This window comes from Bombyx mori, chromosome 22 (genome assembly GCF_030269925.1).
Source record: "Bombyx mori chromosome 22, ASM3026992v2".
NCBI classification, from domain to species: Eukaryota; Metazoa; Arthropoda; class Insecta; order Lepidoptera; family Bombycidae; genus Bombyx; species Bombyx mori.
Genome location: NC_085128.1, coordinates 5,342,462 through 5,361,882, shown reverse-complemented (window position 1 = coordinate 5,361,882; position 19,421 = coordinate 5,342,462). Strand labels below are relative to the sequence as shown.

Below are 19,421 nucleotides of genomic sequence, written 5' to 3'. Positions count from 1 at the left end.
GTCACCTGCTATGCTACCTATGTTACCTTTTATCCGGAAAAATACCCCATTTTCAGGGAAAGCTGAATTTTTGAACACTTTTTCTTGACCACGCGGTCTGCGCCGGAGGCACAGCTAATTAATTATAATTCCTTTGTAGTTATATGTGTATTCTGTATGCTGTATACATATAATTTACTATTGATCTACTTCGGCTTTGAATGGGTTAATCAATGTACTATGCTGAACCTTTGGTACAGTAACTACATACCTAGGTATATACGTTTTATTTATAACATTTTTTTCTAAACTTTATAATATATGAAGACTTTTTTTTTGTCAGGAGGAGGAATTTGATGCTTCAATATTGACGCAATATCTTCCCAAATAAACATTCGACTGCTATTTCGCCACAATTTTTGGAGATTTTTTGAAACGACTTTCTACATATACTAATTTTAGCCACAAATACGTATGTGAAATTCAGTACTTCTTCATTTGAGAATGATTGATTTTATACCACCGTTAATTCCATATTTGTAAATTTTCCAAACAAAAACTCTTCCCTTATAGTGCAACATTGTCAATATAAGTTTTTAACCCTAGCGACATATGTCTATATACTCTGCGTTAATGAATCAGTCAAATACATATATGGATTTTAAAATCTTTTTTAAAAGACAGCTATTATTCATGATTACAATATACCCACATGTCAATCATATCGATCTAAATATAATAATTATAATTGACGTGTTTCAAAGTTCGTAACGGCATTTACGTAGGAGTGTTGGCTCCAGTAATCCCTTGGTTATCGGAAATCACAAGTCCATAATAGATTATAATTCTTTTTTTGACGATTTATGGAATTGTACAATGTTAGAGTATATAGCAGCCTTTGCTTAACGCAATACTGGTTTACGTCATAGCTTTAATGACTTTAAGGAAATAGATAGAGAATAGAGAATAGAACGATGACCTAGAATCACTGATTTGAAATCACAAATATCTATTAATTTGTAAATATCCAATTTACTGGTGGTAGGACCTCTTGTGAGTCCGCGCGGGTAGGTATCACCTCCCTGCCTATTTCTGCCGTGAAGCAGTAATGCGTTTCGGTTTGAAGGGTGGGGCAGCCGTTGTAACTATACTGAGATCTTAGAACTTATATCTCAAGGTGGGTGGCGCATTTACGTTGTAGATGTCCATGGGCTCCAGTAACCACTTAACATCAGGTGGGCTGTGAGCTCGTCCACCCATCTAAGCAATAAAAAAAAAGATATTTATAACTGTAATGGATTACCATTAATTATACCTATAATACCATAGACGATGACATCATAATATTTACATACACGATATTGTTCAATTTATACAAGATTAGATTAGATATAAAATATTTAGCATAAATACAGCAAAAATCCTGAACACATTGCACATACATGAAATATCTAAGAATGCCAAATTCGAATGTACCATTTACATGTCAAACATATAAAATGAAATTTACTTAAACAACTTTCTGTCTGTCACATGTTGGTCTGGATTGATGCTTTGAATAAATTGGTTACTTTAATGCAATCTAGTTTTAAATCTCTTTTATTTGCTAAATTCATTAGTTTACATTTTAAAATGTAATAATGCTTCAGTTGCAAGTTTGTATTTTGAATAAGCTTTCAAAGGAAAATGTTCACTCTTTATTATTACATAGAATACGATTAGGCTATATAGTATATAGTGTATAGAATAAGAAATACCAATAGGCCCTAGAATAGCATCAACATAACGCGACTACAATGGTAGGCAGCGGTTCTTAATGATAGGCAGCAGCTTGGCTCTGCCCCTGGCATTACTGGAGTGCATGGGCGACGGTAAACACTCACCATCAGGTGGGCTGTATGCTCGACTGCCTACAAGGGCAATAAAAAAATCCATAGGAATTCATTCTTCGAAATGCGATTGCATGCAGCAGAGATGCGAATATTTCGATGGATGTGTGGAGTAACAAGAATGGATAGAAAATAGAATTAATATGTTAGAGGAAGTTTGAAAGTGGCACCTGTGACAGAGAAGTTGAGAAGTGCGCGTTTGGGATGGTATGGACATGCGATGAGACGAAACGAAAATGAGGTTGGTAAGAGAGTGTTAACTATGAATGTAGAAGGATATATAGGAAGAGGTAGACTTAAGAAGAAATGGATGGATTGCGTGAAAGACGATATGTGTAAGAAGGGAGTGAGCGAAGAAATGGTATATTATAGAGGAGTATGGAAGGAGATAACATGTTGCGCCGACCCCAGGTGACTGGGAGAAGGGCAGGAGAATGATAAAGGATACATTCTCGTCAATGCAACGTAATTGCCGTCCTTCTTGAGATATTGGATCTGAACTCCAAATTAGTACTACTTCGTTGCAAAAATAATCAAAATATAAATATATCTCTATGTATATAATAAATACGGATACCATCAGTCTCTAGCCTCTTTATAACATCTCATCCGTACCGTTTAAAATTTGTTCAAGTAAAAATCTTGTTTTGTATCGCGTTACGCTATTGTTATACATTCTCGTACGTATACATACATAATTAATGTTCTGCTTTAGTAAAAGGAATATTGTTGGTAATTACTATATCGATATCCGAAATAATTAAACAGCTAATAATACTCCCATTCTTCTCCAGTTCCCTTTATACCGACCTGAATTGTTTATTCCGGCTCAAGCTTTTGTCATGGAAAATAGGTATACGCTAGGAATAAATTAAATGTTTTTGAAAGTAAGCGTTTCCACTCGAAGAGATGAATTGGATTTGAATTTTTAATTTATGTAAATTTTATAAGTCAAAAAGCAGTTTAGTTCTGCCACTCGTAACACTAAACGTAAAGTTGAAGCGGATTTGTTTGAATTATTCGCATTATTTATCGTTTAAGACCAGATATACTGCGCAGTTGTTTAACCAGTTACGTTAATTGTACAAAATTTAGACTCGTTACGTATAATCTATATATATAAAAATGAATTACTGTTCGTTAGTCTCGCTAAAACTCGAGAACGGCTGGACCGATTTGGCTAATTTTGGTCTTAAGTTATTCGTGGAAGTCCAGAGAAGGTTTAAAATGTAGATAAATATGAAAATGATTAGAATTAAATAAAAACAAACAATTTTGCTTTTCCTTTGATGTGTCCCCCGTCGCACGGATTCCTTTTGTTTGTTTTAAGTTTATTTTATACAAAAGTTTAGGTATTTTATTTATCGATTGAGGCACTACGAAGTCTGCCGGGTCAGTTAGTTTAAAATAACACTTAAACAACAAATTGACATCCTTCGATAATCAATGTAATTAGTTTGCAAATGGTAATAATAATTCTTTTTTGTTCTAGTGATCAAAGTAATAAAATGTATTTTCATGGCTCTTTGATAATATATGTCGCACTTTTAGAATTGAAGTGGCATAACTAAAATTTTTAAGAAAATGACTTTTATGCTTCGAATGACCTATGAACATGTATTCTATCATTTAATTAAAATTAAACAGTTTCTTTTAGTCCAGAAAAGGATAAATGTGCTCTTTCCGTCTCTTTTGAATCTAGCATTTTTTTTGTATTAGTCGCTAAAGTTTTATAATCGAAAAACTATGAAATGACAATAATTCTTCAATAGCATTTTTGGCGTTTACCAAAAAATAAGAATTTTCGATTTAGCCACTTCAATTCTAAAGGTGTGATTTGTGCTAATTTTCAATTTGACGTCATGAGGTTAGTCAAATAAAGATTCCGTTACGTAGATAGAAAGATAATACAGGTCAAGCTAATGAAAACTTATCAATAGAAATAGATGCGAATATTTTCCTATGCATACCTAATATTGGAATTTTAGGCTAGGTTTTTGGTATGCAGGCTTTTAAATAAGTGGTATCTTCCATAAAGTTTTCATTGGGGTCGATTCCATCGGCGCCAGAAGATAATATACGTGATATTATTTTGTTCGAGTTCTTCAATTTGTAAAAATAGAATTCCGACCGCCATTTTAATATTCAAGTTCATTGTTATGGCTTGTTGTTAAAAAAAAACACGTTAAAGGCAAAGAAATAAAAAGACGTCATTTCCATCAACGCTTCTAAATACTAATGTTGACCATGTAAGATTAGTTTATTTTATTTTAGTTTTAGTTCAATTCGGTTTATTCATTGTTTTTATTGTATAGATTGGTGAATCTGTTCACGGCCCATTTGGTGTTTACCGGTGGAAAGATATCACGGTGTGAATGCCCCGCCGTTTTGAGATCAGTAGATTGATATATTGTATAGTAGTTAGAACAGTAGATAGTAGATAAATATATTGTATAACTCCTATCCCATCCTTGAAACCGGAAGGCATTACTGTCTTGCAGCAAAAATGTCTGGACTAATAAAACGCCCTACAACAGTACTATGTTTTTGTTACAGAGTTTAATTATATAGTTTACTCAGAGTAGGTACTGTTGTAAGTAAATCAGGGTAAGACGTGGTGTGAAGGTTAAATTCCCAATTCGAGGGTTTTCCAAGAATTACGTCATTTTCGGACAGCTTAATAGGTTTAACACGAAGACAGCTGGCGCCTGTCTAGACTCAAAGCCTTGAATATTGAAGCTCCTATCTAGGTCTGTAAATACTGAATTTCCGTCTTAGAAGTTGATAAGTTTTATTGGACGGAAATTAAATAGATCTCAACTGAATTGTATATTTTTTTCTAGATAGTCGGTTTACATTGAGGATCACTATCTTTATATAGATGAATGGCGTTTGTTTAAATGTTGGGAAATTTTTACGTTGTTTATTCGTTCCATTTCTGACTAAGGAAGAATTCTGGTCTTTTCATTTCTCGATGATTAAAGAAGAAATTACAAATTCGCATGTATTAAAAACACATTGTTGGACATTGATGAGTTCTAACTCTAATATATCAAAAGTCTCAAAAACATTCCATTCCATTTGACTCCATACAGAGGAGGGCCGTTCGGATTGTCGATAATCCCATTCTCACGGATCGTTTGGAGCCTCTGGGTCTGCGGAGGGACTTCGGTTCCCTCTGCATTTTGTACCGTATGTTCCATGGGGAGTGCTCTGAGGAATTGTTCGAGATGATACCGGCATCTCATTTTTACCATCGCACCGCCCGCCACCGGAGTAGAGTTCATCCATACTACCTGGAGCCACTGCGGTCATCCACAGTGCGTTTCCAGAGGTCTTTTTTGCCACGTACCATCCGGCTATGGAATGAGCTCCCCTCCACGGTGTTTCCCGAGCGCTATGACATGTCCTTCTTCAAACGAGGCTTGTGGAGAGTATTAAACGGTAGGCAGCGGCTTGGCTCTGCCCCTGGCATTGCTGAAGTCCATGGGCGACGGTAACCACTCACCATCAGGTGGGCCGTATGCTCGTCTGCCTACAAGGCAATAAAAAAAAAAAAAAAAAAAAAAAAACAATTGTGCCAGGCTCCCAATAGCTTATCTCGCAAAAATGAAAGAGACGACGTAGCTTTTATCAGATAAGTAGAGATTGTTATATCGATTTTAACAATTCCATGATGGAACTGGGATTAAGAAACATGTAATATAAATTGTATGCACATATTCATTGCTCAAAACGTGATAATATACCAAACAGATGAAAGAGATAAACTTCATGCTGTATGTGAATATCTATTTTTTTTATTTTTTTTATTTATTGATTATATGGTTGGACAAGCTCACAGCCCACCTGGCGTTAAGTGGTTACTGGAGCCCATAGACATCTACAGCGTAAATGCCGCCACCCACCTTAAGGTATGAGTTCTAAGGTCTCAGTGTAGTTACAACGGCTGCCCCACCCTTCAAACCGAAACGCATTACTGCTTCACGGCAGAAATAGGCGGGGTGGTGGTACCTACCCGTGCGGACTCACAAGAGGTCTTACCACCAGTAATCCAATCTACCCCATAACCAAAGCTAGTCGTCGAGATTTTTTGAAAACAATTTCTATCGCAATAAGCTCAAATCAAATAACAATTAATTCCAAAGTCAATATGCTGTCCGTTTGGAACAATTGGAATTCACCGATCCAATCTAATGCAATCCAATTGAAATTCTGAGTACATTGTCAAAGTTGAGCTGAGGTATTCGTAGTGCAGCTTCTAACAACCGCGGAACCCTAACGTCAGAAAGTACGAGAGCTTGTTTGTCAATCATTAATAAAAAAATAATTTAATAAGATTCTATAAATTTGAGTGGTATCCAATATAATCTAAGCGGCTTTGCCCTACATAATCGACCATAACTGTCAGATACAGATGACAGATTAATTGAGTTCGGTACCGGGTTGTCGCCATGTCTAGACTAAGCGGGATATATCTCTTGTTCCTACGCCTTTGCTCTTGGTTTCTATATATACTCTCTACATATATGTATACTAGGGAAACGAGATTGAAAATTTCGTGAATTAAATTGAAGATATTCTGGTGTTTTATTTCTAGAACAAATTTTAGTATAATTATAATTTGCGTAATTACTGGTGGTAGGACCTCTTGTGAGTCCGCGCGGGTAGGTACCACCGCCGTGAAGCAGTAATGCGTTTCGGTTTGAAGGGTGGGGCAGCCGTTGTAACTATACTGAGACCTTAGAACTTATATCTTAAAGTGTGTGGCGCATTTACGTTGTAGATGTCTATGGGTTCCAGTAACCACTTAACACCAGGTGGGCTGTGAGCTCGTCCACAGATCTAGGCAATAAAAAAAAAAGGTAACATATTGGAAAATTGGAAATCAACGTCTGTGTTTTTTGAGACTGTAAGATAGGCAAAGATCATGAGCCGTGCTGGCATAGTGTTGTTTTGTTGAAATTGATGATTACTGCATAAGTTAGTCGCACATCGTCACCGGCTCGTATCACTTCTGTGCTAATACGTAGAAATCTGTTTTCTTTAATTATATGTTATTAAACCCAATAAAAGTCTTGAATACACGTTCTACCGTGTTTCGATTCTCGCCCTAATAGAGACTTTATATAAGAGTACGGTACCAATTAGGTTTTAACAATTCCAATACCAAATTTGAGCTTACAAAAATACAATTCGGTTGTGTAACATCGCTATTTCTATTACTGTTATCCAATTAAATATCTGTCTGCGTTTCGGATTTAGTATTAAATTTAAAAGCAGTTTCGTTCAGTGAATTGTTTTCACAGCCGCACGAAATTGAATACCGTTGTTTTTGCACTAATATCCAGCATGGCACGATGTACGAAAACTAATTTAATAGAAAGATGTACACAAATCAAATTATTACGACGGTTCTCAAAATTTACTTTAGTTTTAATGAGAAATTAAGTTCTAAATAAAACTATAGTTTCTAATGTAAGTTCGAAAATCTACTAATAGCGTGTGTATTAAATAAAATTAAGTACATACTTGCATAGGCAAGTATTTTGCACTAATATCCAGCATGGTACGATGTGTGAAAACTAATTTAATAGAAAGATGTACACAAACCAAATTTTTACGACGGCTCCCAAAATTTACTTTAGTTTTAATGAGAAATAAAATTCGAAATAAAACTATAGTTTCTAATGTAAGTTCGAAAATCTACTAATAGCGTGTGTATTAAATAAAATTAAGTTCATACTCGCACAGGCAAGTATTTTGCCTAATATCCAGCTTGGTACGATGTGCGAAAACTAATTAAATAGAAAGATGTACACAAACCAAATTTTTACGACGGTTCTCAAAATTTACTTTAGTTTTAAAGAGATATTAAATTATAAATAAAACTATAGTTTCTAATGTAAGTTCGAAAATCTACTAATAGCGTGTTTATTAAATAAAATTAAGTACATACTCGCACAGACAAGTAATTTGCCTAATATCCAGCTTGGTACGATGTGCGAAAACTAATTAAATAGAAAGATGTACACAAACCAAATTTTTACGACGGTTCTCAAAATTTACTTTAGTTTTAAAGAGATATTAAATTATAAATAAAACTATAGTTTCTAATGTAAGTTCGAAAATCTACTAATAGCGTGTTTATTAAATAAAATGAAGTACATACTCGCACAGACAAGTAATTTGCCTAATATCCAGCTTGGTACGATGTGCGAAAACTAATTTAATAGAAAGACTCACACAAACCAAATTTTTACGACGGTTCTCAAAATTTACTTTAGTTTTAAAGAGATATTAAATTATAAATAAAACTATAGTTTCTAATGTAAGTTCGAAAATCTACTAATAGCGTGTTTATTAAATAAAATTAAGTACATACTCGCACAGGCAAGTATTTTGCCTAATATCCAGCTTGGTACGATGTGCGAAAACTAATTTAATAGAAAGATGTACACAAACCAAATTTTTACGACGGTTCTCAAAATTTACTTTAGTTTTAATGAGAAATTAAATTCTTAATAAAACTATAATTTCCAATGTAAGTTGGAAAATTTACGAATAGCGCGTATATAATAAATAAAACTATGTACATACTCGCACAGGCAAGTATTAAAATCCTGACATATTTTGCTGCTTATTATTAATGTCTTCAAGCTTACGTTATGGCGGCTGTTTTAATGATACAATTAAGATTTCGATCACATGCTGCAGTTAAACTCCACTATGAACCTAAGTGCAGCTGCAATGATATTAAAAAAGCCTGCACTAATTAAAACTAACTTAGTATAGTCGTATCTAGAGCAGAAATGCTTTTAATAGAATTTGATAGAATAATCTATATTGAAATCAGAAAAATAATCAATAGAAGCGTTTGACAGTGTGACTTTTTGTCTGAAAGAAAATTTCTTTCGTACTCTGACATTACGCCAGTAAAAATACTTCTAAATAATAATTCAAAAGACTACGTATGTATCTACATGTTTGTATGGTAAACAATCCAGTAAATTTTACTTTTTACCTTTTAAAGGTCAGTAGATATTATTTCTAATAACTGAGGCAATTCGTGTGGGTCGTACATGAACCTGCCTTAGCCTTTACCTTTGACATTCCCTCAAGCTGAACATATTTAATTAAGCAACCCAATATTTCTATTGAACCAATATATCCGAGAAAATGTACATAAAGGCCTTCTATTTTGATCCATTGTTACTTTGACAAGGATTCAGTGTGCTACGAACAATATAATGTATTCCAAAGATGAAACTTGATTATAAAAGTTTTTATTTGTTTACTTTTTTCTGAGCTACAAATCAAAATGTGAATTTTTAAATCGATTTGTCTAATATCAGAAAGGTGAGATTTTAGAGTTTCAACTTTTGAAATATTTTATCTTTTATCATGTTTCATGGCGAGTTGCAATATTCATGCTGTGCATTGACTTCAATGACCACTTAATATCAGATGCGTTGTAAGCTCGCCTATCTCCCTACTGAACACAAATTATTGATCGGACGATGTGACTATGCCAATGCTTATATCCTGCAGGCAGGTACTAAATTTTCCAATGAAACACGTTCTTAACTCATGTTCGCGAATTACTGGCCCGATGAAGGATTAATACTGCGGCATAAAAGAAAGCCCGCAAAATATATAATTTGCGTAATTAATATACAAATAAGACAAACTCTATGTAATGAAATTTAAAAATCACCCCTAATGTTATAAATAATAAAATCAGAAAAAGTTTCAATTTCTTCCCTTCTCGGCTATAAGCTATGAAATGAAAGGACATTTCGGAGACAAGAAAACAACTTACACTCTAACAGTCCCTTTTGTTAGGCCGGTAAAAGCTTTAGTTTACTCCAAGTTGTTGACTTAAATAGACTTATAATGATGTTAACTGAAAATTTAAACATGTTATGTATAACAAGCAAAGTACAAAATTTGCTGTTGGAATAAAAGTAGGACAAAAGACGTGAGTCCGTGCTAAAGAAGTTTTGAATATTAGTCAAGATTTAAACAGACAAACAGTTTTTTTTATTGCTTATATGGGTGGACGAGCTCACAAACCATCTCGTGTTAAGTGGTTACTGGAGAAAATAGACATCTACAACGTAAATGCGCCACCCACCTTGAGATAAAAGTTCTAATGTCTCAGTATAGTTACCATAAATAAATACCAAAACACGGTAAATACAAACAGTGGGTTATGATTCTTTTTTGACCGTTTGGATCTGTTAGTACTAACTTTTTACTGGTGGTAGGACCTCTTGTGAGTCCGCACGGGTAGGTACCACCCTGCCTATTTCTGCCGTGAAGCAGTAATGCGTATCGGTTTGAAGGGTAGGGCAGCCGTTGTGACTATACTTGAGACCTTAGAGTTTATATCTCAAGATAAGTGGTACATTTAAGTTATAGATGTCCATGGGCTCCAGTAACCACTTAACACCAGGTGGGCTGTGAGCTCGTCCGTCCATCTAAGCAATAAAAAAATAATAATAAAAATAACTCAGAGCTGACTGACTCTATGTGGTCACTGGAGCTTAAGAGAAGCTACAACAAACAATCGCATTCTTTTGCCAATGAGCACCGGTGGCTACTTAATCTGGATGAGCGGTGAGTTCGTCTGCTCATATAGTGTATTATAAAAATAACAGATTACGACAGAAATAAGCAGGACGTACAACATGACCTACCATTAGTCCTGAGCATATTAGAGAGGAATTTATTTAAGGATCTTTTTAACACGCATGAATAAAGGTGAAGTAGTTTTAGCAGTGAATACCGAACGGTCTATGACTATTAATTTCTTATTCTTCTTAAGTCTATAGATAAACGCATTATTACCTTTTAGATGCGATTGTTTAATACCCAACTGTACAAAAACATACAGATTGCCGTCAGCTGGTGGACTTCACTATAGATGCAGTCTTCATTAAGTTTTCCAATAACACTAACGAAGATCATTATCATGCCTCCACCGGTCTCTACTATGCACCCTTGAGTGCAACGACGAAGGTTCCGCCGGTGCATTGACTCCGGCACTCCGTCCAAATTTGAAATAGTCTACGAGCGCGTTGAATAGTAAAGCCGAGACGGACTGCACACAACGGTCGGCTTATAAACGGGTGGTAGTATTAGCAACAGGTGTTCATACTGAACGTTACGTAAGGCGGTCGGCGCGCGCACTTCATTCAGAAGACAGTACCAGATATCGATCTGCGAGTCTCGTACCGGCCTGGACTCCTTTCCAATATTTGTCGTCTTAGGCTCTTGTTGTTTAAATTTAAATGAAAAAAACTGCATTAGATGAGAAGACGAGAGTTTCATGGCCTATTTTGAGAAATTACACGAAAATCAACATTGTGCGGTCTCTCCTTTAAGTTAGAACACACGGAACAGCGTCATAATTATATAGAACTAGCTGACCCGGCAGACTTCGTAGTGCCTCAATCGATAAATAAAAGAACTTTTGTATAAAATAAACTTAAAACAAACAAAAAGAATCCGTCCGACGGGGGACACATCAAAGGAAGAACAAAATTGTTATTTTTATTTAATTCCGAGCATTTCCATATTTATTTACCTTTTAAACCTTCTCTGGACTTCCACAAAGATAAGTCAAGACCAAAATTAGCCAAATCGGTCCAGCCGTTCTCGAGTCTTAGCGAGACTAACGAACAGCAATTCATTTTTATATATATAGATATATTATTAGTGTACAATCCTTTGGCTTAATTATCCTTAGCTAGTAACATCTAATTTCTAATTGCGGATGTGCACGTCAGTTTGTTTAATTCTAATTAAACTAGACTGAATTAAAGCTTTGATCTTCAAGTCGCGTAGTAAAGGCTGTTTTCGTTGTCGGGTGTGCGCGTGTCATTAGGGGGACATAACCCATACTTACGTGCTTTGATATGAACAAGCATACGCCAACATGTGATTTACAAGAGGGTTGGGCGAAGGGGGAATAAGAAGATTAATTATTATTATAATCTAAGAGTATTATGGAAAAAAGCTTTCAACTAGAATCGAAGTCGAGCTTGTGATTTTGTATTGAATGTCTATGTTTTACATTAGTAGTGTTATTCTTGTTGCTTACGAAGTGAAATTGTTGGAATCGATACGAAAATGACCTTAGTTGTTCTGGGAATGTTATTACTTTTCTAGTCCTTATTTAAAAAATCAGGAGATAGGCTGTATTGTAAGTTCGCATCGGCAATACCATATATATTTTTATTTCTACAAGGAACTACTCATGCCATGCTATGCGATCAGTAGGCCAGTTATTATTATTATTTTTGCACCGACGTAATGTGTAACATAGACGCCTGAATAAGCTCACGGTCCATCTTGTGTTAAGTGGTAACGGGAACTCATAGATATAACGAGAATGCGATTTGAGATGATTCCGTCATCTCGTTTCTACCATCGCACCACCCGCCATTTGAATAGAGTCCATCCATACTACCTAGAACCACTGCGTTCATGCAGAGTGCGCTTCCAGAGATCTTTTCTGACACGCACCATCCGGCTTTGAATTAAGCTTCCTTCTACGGCGTTTCCCGAGCGCTATGACATGTCCTTCTTCAAACGAGGCTTGTGAAGAATATTAAGCTGTAGGCATCAACTTGGCTTTGCCCCTGGCATTGCTGACGCCCATGAATGACGGCAGCCACTCATCATCAGGTGGGCCGTATGCTCGTCTGCCTATTAGAGCAATTAAAAGAACAAAGTTTGATACTCAACAACAACATAAAGATTGTATAATTTAACGGTTTTCCAATATACCATTATAATACTGTTTATTAAAGACAGCATTGCCCAGACATGACATTTGATTTGTCCGCGTCTAAAAATCACAGGCCAGATTGCATAATTACTGTAAATTATTATTATTGGAAAAATAATAATTTAGAGTAATTCCTGTAAATTAAATTTTTGATCAAAATATGCCCTAAAGAAACTTAATAGCTAAAAATTACGCGATTCGCTACGAAAACCTATTTATGGATCAAAAGTTTAATGTTCTTGTATAAGCAAAGTGTATCTATGTATATAAGTATACGTATTATATAAGTATATAGCTCTTACTGTTCTAATATGGTGTGGAGAGTAGAGGCAGGACTTAAAATCGCTTTGTATGCTAAATTGCATCTTATTTTCTCGCAGCAATGTACATATTGCTTTGATATCGAAAATAGAAACACGAGGTTGCCCGTGGAAAGATAGTTGCGTTTAAAACAACGGAAGTCGGATAATATGCATTTTGAAATTACTTTTTAAGGGTTTTTTATGATTCCTTTTTTTATTTTTTACTACTTTGAACGCTGAAACCAATATATGGAGCTGGACACTAGAAGTCTTAGGAAACCTTAGGAAGTCCATAACTAATGCAAATAGTTTTAAGTAAAAACACTTTAAAACATCGCAAGTTCCATTTAATAAGTTCCAAATTTTATTATTATTATTATACAGCCGACAAAATATTTTTTAATAAAAATAAAGCTCGTCATTCGCATTGTAAAGCTTAACGTGGAAATGTGTGTTTAATATGTGTGAAATGAAAGTTGAATTGTGAATATGTGAAAATTTATTGAAAAAATTACCCTTGTTGATTGTCAAATTAATATTAAAATGATTCTTATTTGAACATTACTTACTTAAATATAACCTACAATATTTTATCGAAATCTTATATTAAACAAACAACAACATGATTTATAACCAAAATCATTTCGGGTTTTCCAATCGTTTTCATTCTTATGTAGAAAATTACGTGTCGTAAGATTTTTTAATATTTTTAGATACTTTTTTTATTATATAAAATTTACATATCAACTGCGATTTTTTAGAGTTTATTTTTCAATTGATAATTGTATATGTAAATGTGTTAAAATAGGTATAACAGGAATAACACTTAACACATTAATTAGAATATATTTACCTCGATCATAATTGTTCGTAATGAACGACAATTGTTTTAATGGATTTATTCATGAAAATTGTTAATGGTATTCCAAAAGACTACTACAATGAAGTATGCGGCAACGAGTTTGGCGCGCTTTACAATTGTAGCTTGGACATTCACGCCGAGTCCGCTCACCCTGCGGTATTGGGGGGCTGCAGCTGCAGTACAGTGACCTCGTGTGTACGCGAGAGGGTGGAAGTATAAGTAGGTCACGGCCCGTAGCGAGCCCCGCCCGTCGGCTCTCGATCGACCGCCAAAAGCAGAAACAAAAATCCCTTGAACCTTCGAAATCGTTCGGAGCCTTTATTTATGATCGAAGGCTTTCACGGACTCGACTGAGAGGTGATTTGCCTTTGATATGTGAGCTTTTGGGGTTCTTTTTTCATACAAAAATAGAAGTTATTGTTTTTGTGTAGCATTTTATTTTGAGTTGCTTAATCGATTGCTTACATAGGCAAAAACGAAACTATGCACGGCATTTTCTAATCTGCGTGTTAACTGACATCCTTTTTTCTTTAGTAGCTATTGACGAACTTTTAGTAACATTAAAACCAAAACAAAAAATCTGATATAGAAAATGAGTTGTTAATGCTGACAATAAATGACATTTCGACCAGAAGTCATAATTCGATATCTCTTAGATACTTGTTTGACTACACGTGAATTTCTAATTATGAACTAAATAAAAATGTCACAATATATCATGACATTTTTAGCGTCCCATGAAACATTTAATTTTGAAGTAGGACATTTGAAATCAGAATCGATTCTAAGCTACACGTGAAGCCGCTCAAGCACATCAATGCAATGAAAGACGTGTTATTATTGTTCTGAATCTGAAAATGAGTTCAGCAAATGCTGTCGTGATACATAACTGATAAAACCGCGGAAGGAACCCTGCGGCGCAGCCTTGTTGTAAAGTAATTTATGTGGATGGAAAAGGGTTAGACGTGCTCTCGGACTTGTAATCTTTTCACGTAAATATTTGTTCAGGGATATAAAATCCAAAAGGATTTAACGGTAAAAGAATTAATGACTTACTTGTAAAGAGCGTTAAAGCCGATTTATTTCAAATACCATTTAATATACCTAAAACGAATACTATAATTGTATACTATATTATGTTATTTTGATAGAGATACAAAAGAACATAGGTTTTCACCCTTGATTTAAAAGGAAAGCACTGTTTCTTCATTTGGGGCCCTGATTTTATTTTGTTCTTTAAATTATCTGTTCCACTACATCTATGTGCTTAGTGCGAGTTTTTTATCGTTCTCGATAGCGTAGAATTTAATACAAATTTGTAAGAAGTTGGAATATTTGCCTACATTTGCCGGTAGGGACGCTGTTCCAACTGCATACTCGGACGCTAAAAAATAATTTGGAAAATATTACAACGCCTGACGTCAAAGCGTCCTAACGCAACGACAGAGCGTTGTGTACTTATAGCGCAGGCACTCTGTTTGACAATATATTACCGTAGTAGTACAACATATCTCGGCGTCATAGCGCGCCGTCAGCTTAGTGCTCTAACGCGTGCTAATTACGCGTTCTGTTTGACGAAGCCTTTATAGTTGAAAACCGTAAAATGAATTCTCGATTAAGGATTGTCCTAATCAACCTACAGTTTAGCAAGCAGACTAAGTCCATATTCATCTGGTAGGTATAAGCAGTTACCGAAATCCATCTACTGAAATTTCAACGCCTTTGTCTACATTGAGGCATCAGGTCAATGTCTCAAGTGTATAATAAAAGGCTCTTGTAGAAAAGCAACAGAGATATTGTTTGGTGGCTTCAATTCTCATGCAATACATCTGGTGAATTTACCTTGCGACTCGAAAAGTCGCCAGGAATACGGTGGACATTTTTTTTCCTGCCAACAGTCAGGATTGGATCTAATAGAAAATATGGTCCGATCTCTCTGGTAGCTCGGGGAGGCCGATATCATTTATCACTTACTTGTACTTTTTCATCTGACCCAATAATGTGAACTGCAATTTCTATGACCCAGGAGAACGGCCGCGCGGCGCCGGACTTGACGGCGTCGCCGGGACGCGCGCCGCCCGGTCCGCCGCAACCGGCCCGTGCCAACCATGCGCCGCCCTGTGTGCTGCAGCCAGACTTCAGAAAGGTCTGTCAATACCCATTTCGTAACAATTTGTACGATTTCACTAGCACTATCATTTTTCCGTTGTTACGTGGTTACGTTGTTCTTTATTATAAATCTTCAATTTTTTTGCCTACCTATGCTGATAGGCTTGAGAGGCTATTTCAGCTTCTCCTTGACGTGTAGGTGAGCACACGGGGCTCGAACCGGAGTGTTGTTAACACAGGCCCTAGCAAGAGCAATGCTTCGCAGAATCTACCACCGGATCGGAAACACGACCCACTGACAAGATCCGGCGAGAAACTCAGTGGGCTGTATCTATGGGTTAATTTACTCGTCAAACCCTTGGTGCTTGAGGTACCTAAAAGTGCCGTTAATGGATCGGGAGGATCCGTAATGACGTGTTTAGGGCAAATCTTTAAACCAACCTATGCGTGTGAATTATTGTTTTTCGACATAGTGGATGTTTTGGCTGGTTAATCTGATGAAACTTATATTCGATCGGCACAAATCAATTCATCTACAACCGGGAAGTGATATATAAGACATACCTATTAGGTCAACTTAACCCTAGTTAGTAAGGAATGCCCTCTTACCAACAAAATCACGAGTAAAATCATTTCAAAGATCAAGCAGAGGGTAAACATTGCTCCAAAAACAAATAGACAATAACCGCAGTCTATTTCGAAGAAAAAAATCTTTTTAGATGACTGTTGGCGTCTTAGTTCGTCCTCAATTCTAAATATACCGGTGTAAAATGTTCCAAATTTTATCTAACTCCGTTTAAATTTCAGGTATCCGGAGTTAGCAATGAAATATTCAGGCAGATTGAAATGGTTGAAAACGATCACGATTCTACCACCGCCGCGGCGCTCGAGGTAAATTCCCCGGTCATTCTTTCGTACTCGGAATTCTAATGGTGTTTTTATTGTAGAATACGAATAAATAGGTTCAATAGCTAACTAGGTATCCAATGTAACAGGTTTATGTGTTAAAAACACAAAGATGCAAATTTTAGGAATAGCCAGTGGATTTTGTTTCTTTCATAAATATAGTCGTGTTATTTATTCTGTTTACTTAAACATTGCGGGTTAATTAAATGTTTTCAAATTGTTATGAACTAAATATATGGCGTATTCTTAGGAAATAATTAAAGTATAGTTTTTTTAGTTGATAGTGAGAAGAATATCAAATTCATTAACTTTGCTGCGGCGGCATGTAGGTAGCATCGCTCTTACATTATAAATTTTAATACACACATCGTAATAAAGTTGGGTTTAGGAAATTTCGTTCATGGAATGCATGCAAAGGTTCATGTTTCGGGAATTTCGATGACGAAATAACTTAACTTTCAGGCGGTGGAGCGCCGTGGCGAGATGATCGTGAGAATTCTCGAATTGAGACAAGTTGGTCGAAACAATATTGAAGCCGCCAAGAAATTCTTCGCATTACAGGTAAACGTGTTGCAATTTAGACGGTATTAAAGGAAATTCTTGACGTAAGCTCAGACTAACAATATTTTGAGTATGAATTTTTGTATTTTACCTACCGTGAAGCAGTAATGCGTTTCGGTTTGAAGGGTGCGGTAGCCGCTGTAACTATACTGAGACCTTAGAACTTATATCTCAAGGTGGATGGCGCATTTACGTTTTAGATGTCTATGGGCTCCAGTAACCACTTAACACCATGTGGGCTGTGAGCTCGTCCACCCTACTAAGCAATAAAAAAAAAAAAAAATCCTCACTTTTATCACTGTTCAAAAAAATGTTTTGGATTTACCACCAATTTTTCCGGTCTAAGCCGCATCTATCAGGTAATTTTCTGTGCTCCATTGACCCGTTTACAATGGTACTCATCTCGCTACCCGTACAGCGTTGACTGTGAAAGAACCACTGAACTCTATTGTTCGAGTATGGCCTAGATAACGGGGAACGCGAACGCAATTTACACTGGCATTGTTGGAATATGCAGTACTATATCGGTCTACGATTTGTATAACATGGGTAGAAATTTCTGTCGTCTATCGAGGAATCTGTGAACGATAGTTTCCCATTTCACTCACAATAAGACTATAATTGTTGATATACTAGTTGTGATTTTTATGGAGTAAAATAACCAAACTAATTGGTATACTAAAATTTTGTACGGATATTTTGTTTCATTTACGTTATTACGAATCTCGTAGTTTTATCTGCAACGCAATGTACTTTATATTCATCAATCTTTCAGCTTTCGCCACTCTGAAGGATGGTAGCTTCATTAAAGGAGAGCTATGTTAGACCCTATCGAAAGATTTCACAGTTTTGATACCCCTGGCCAGGTCTTCGTTCATGTTCTCCTCTCAAGGCTACCCCCAGTAATATGATGTACACAAATAGATCAGCACTTGAACATCCACGGCAAAAACCGTAACCGTAACTTCTCGATAAGCTGGTTCTTCTTAAGTGGCATCAAGGAGTGAACATTGAACAAGAGATCGATATCCATAATGTCGAAAACTATTAATGCTGCCAGCCTGCTATTCGATAGATCCACCTAGTTAGCGTTCTTTTATTTTTAAACAACGTCAATTGCTATTTGCAATAGCTCATATTTTCTTCTTCTAGTAGCTTTTAATTTCTTCTTCTTCTAGCTCTTATCCCATAATGTGGAGTCAACGCAACGTGTCCTCATTTTTCATTCAGTTACCAAATGGTGATACGGTCAAATACTGAACTTATTGATATTCCTCAAACGGTGGGACAAGTCTGAATTCGAAAGGATTAATGTAGCTCCTTCATCGTCCAAAGCCTTTCCGGATGGAAGGATATTAACCAAATCGACCCTATCTTTTGTACTATTGGCCAAATTGTCTACAGACATATATCAGTCGAAGGACTTATGCCACATATTTGTTCTAGGACACGCGTCATGTAGTTCAACTTGTGGAGATTGTGAAACGTCCAGGTCAAACCCTTGGACTTTACATCAGAGAAGGAGACGGTGGAACCAGAACTGATGGGGTGTTCATTTCACGAATAGCCTTGGAGTCAGCAGTGTACAACAGTGGTTGTTTGAAGGTCGGAGACGAGATACTTGCGGTGAACCTAGTTGATGTGAGACGAATGTCATTGGATGATGTCGTTATTATTATGTCGATACCTAGAAGATTGTTGCTGTGCACAAGACAGAGAAAAGGTTAGTTTTATGTTTTTAAGTATGATAGATAATTTTTGTTTGTTTTACTCATTGTTCATTAAACTTAACTCGCATAAACATGGGCGCGTGTGCATGTGAATACACACCTACACAAATTTCAACAGACACATCTCTCACATAGACATCGTTTGAAGTCGTCGTGGCCTAAAGGATAAGTCCCGACCGACGATTGACTTCCACGGTGAAGGAAAAACATCGTGTAATAAGAATCAAACCCGCAAAATTATAATTTGCGTAATTACTAGTGGTAGGACCTCTTGTGAGTCCGCAC

The 19,421-nt window shown here is 36.0% G+C and overlaps 1 protein-coding gene across 2 annotated transcripts in view; it reads left to right on the top strand.

The window, feature by feature from the left end:
• Positions 1–19,421, top strand: part of LOC101745051 (rho GTPase-activating protein 100F) — a 52,582-nt gene that overhangs the window by 17,275 nt on the left and 15,886 nt on the right. For both annotated transcript variants that reach the window (XM_004931920.5, XM_012695372.4), the window contains exons 2-5: positions 15,857–15,976; positions 16,747–16,830; positions 17,308–17,406; positions 18,853–19,129. In XM_004931920.5, coding sequence (XP_004931977.2) covers positions 15,857–15,976; positions 16,747–16,830; positions 17,308–17,406; positions 18,853–19,129 — 580 coding nt within the window. The remainder of the gene's footprint in view (positions 1–15,856; positions 15,977–16,746; positions 16,831–17,307; positions 17,407–18,852; positions 19,130–19,421) is intronic.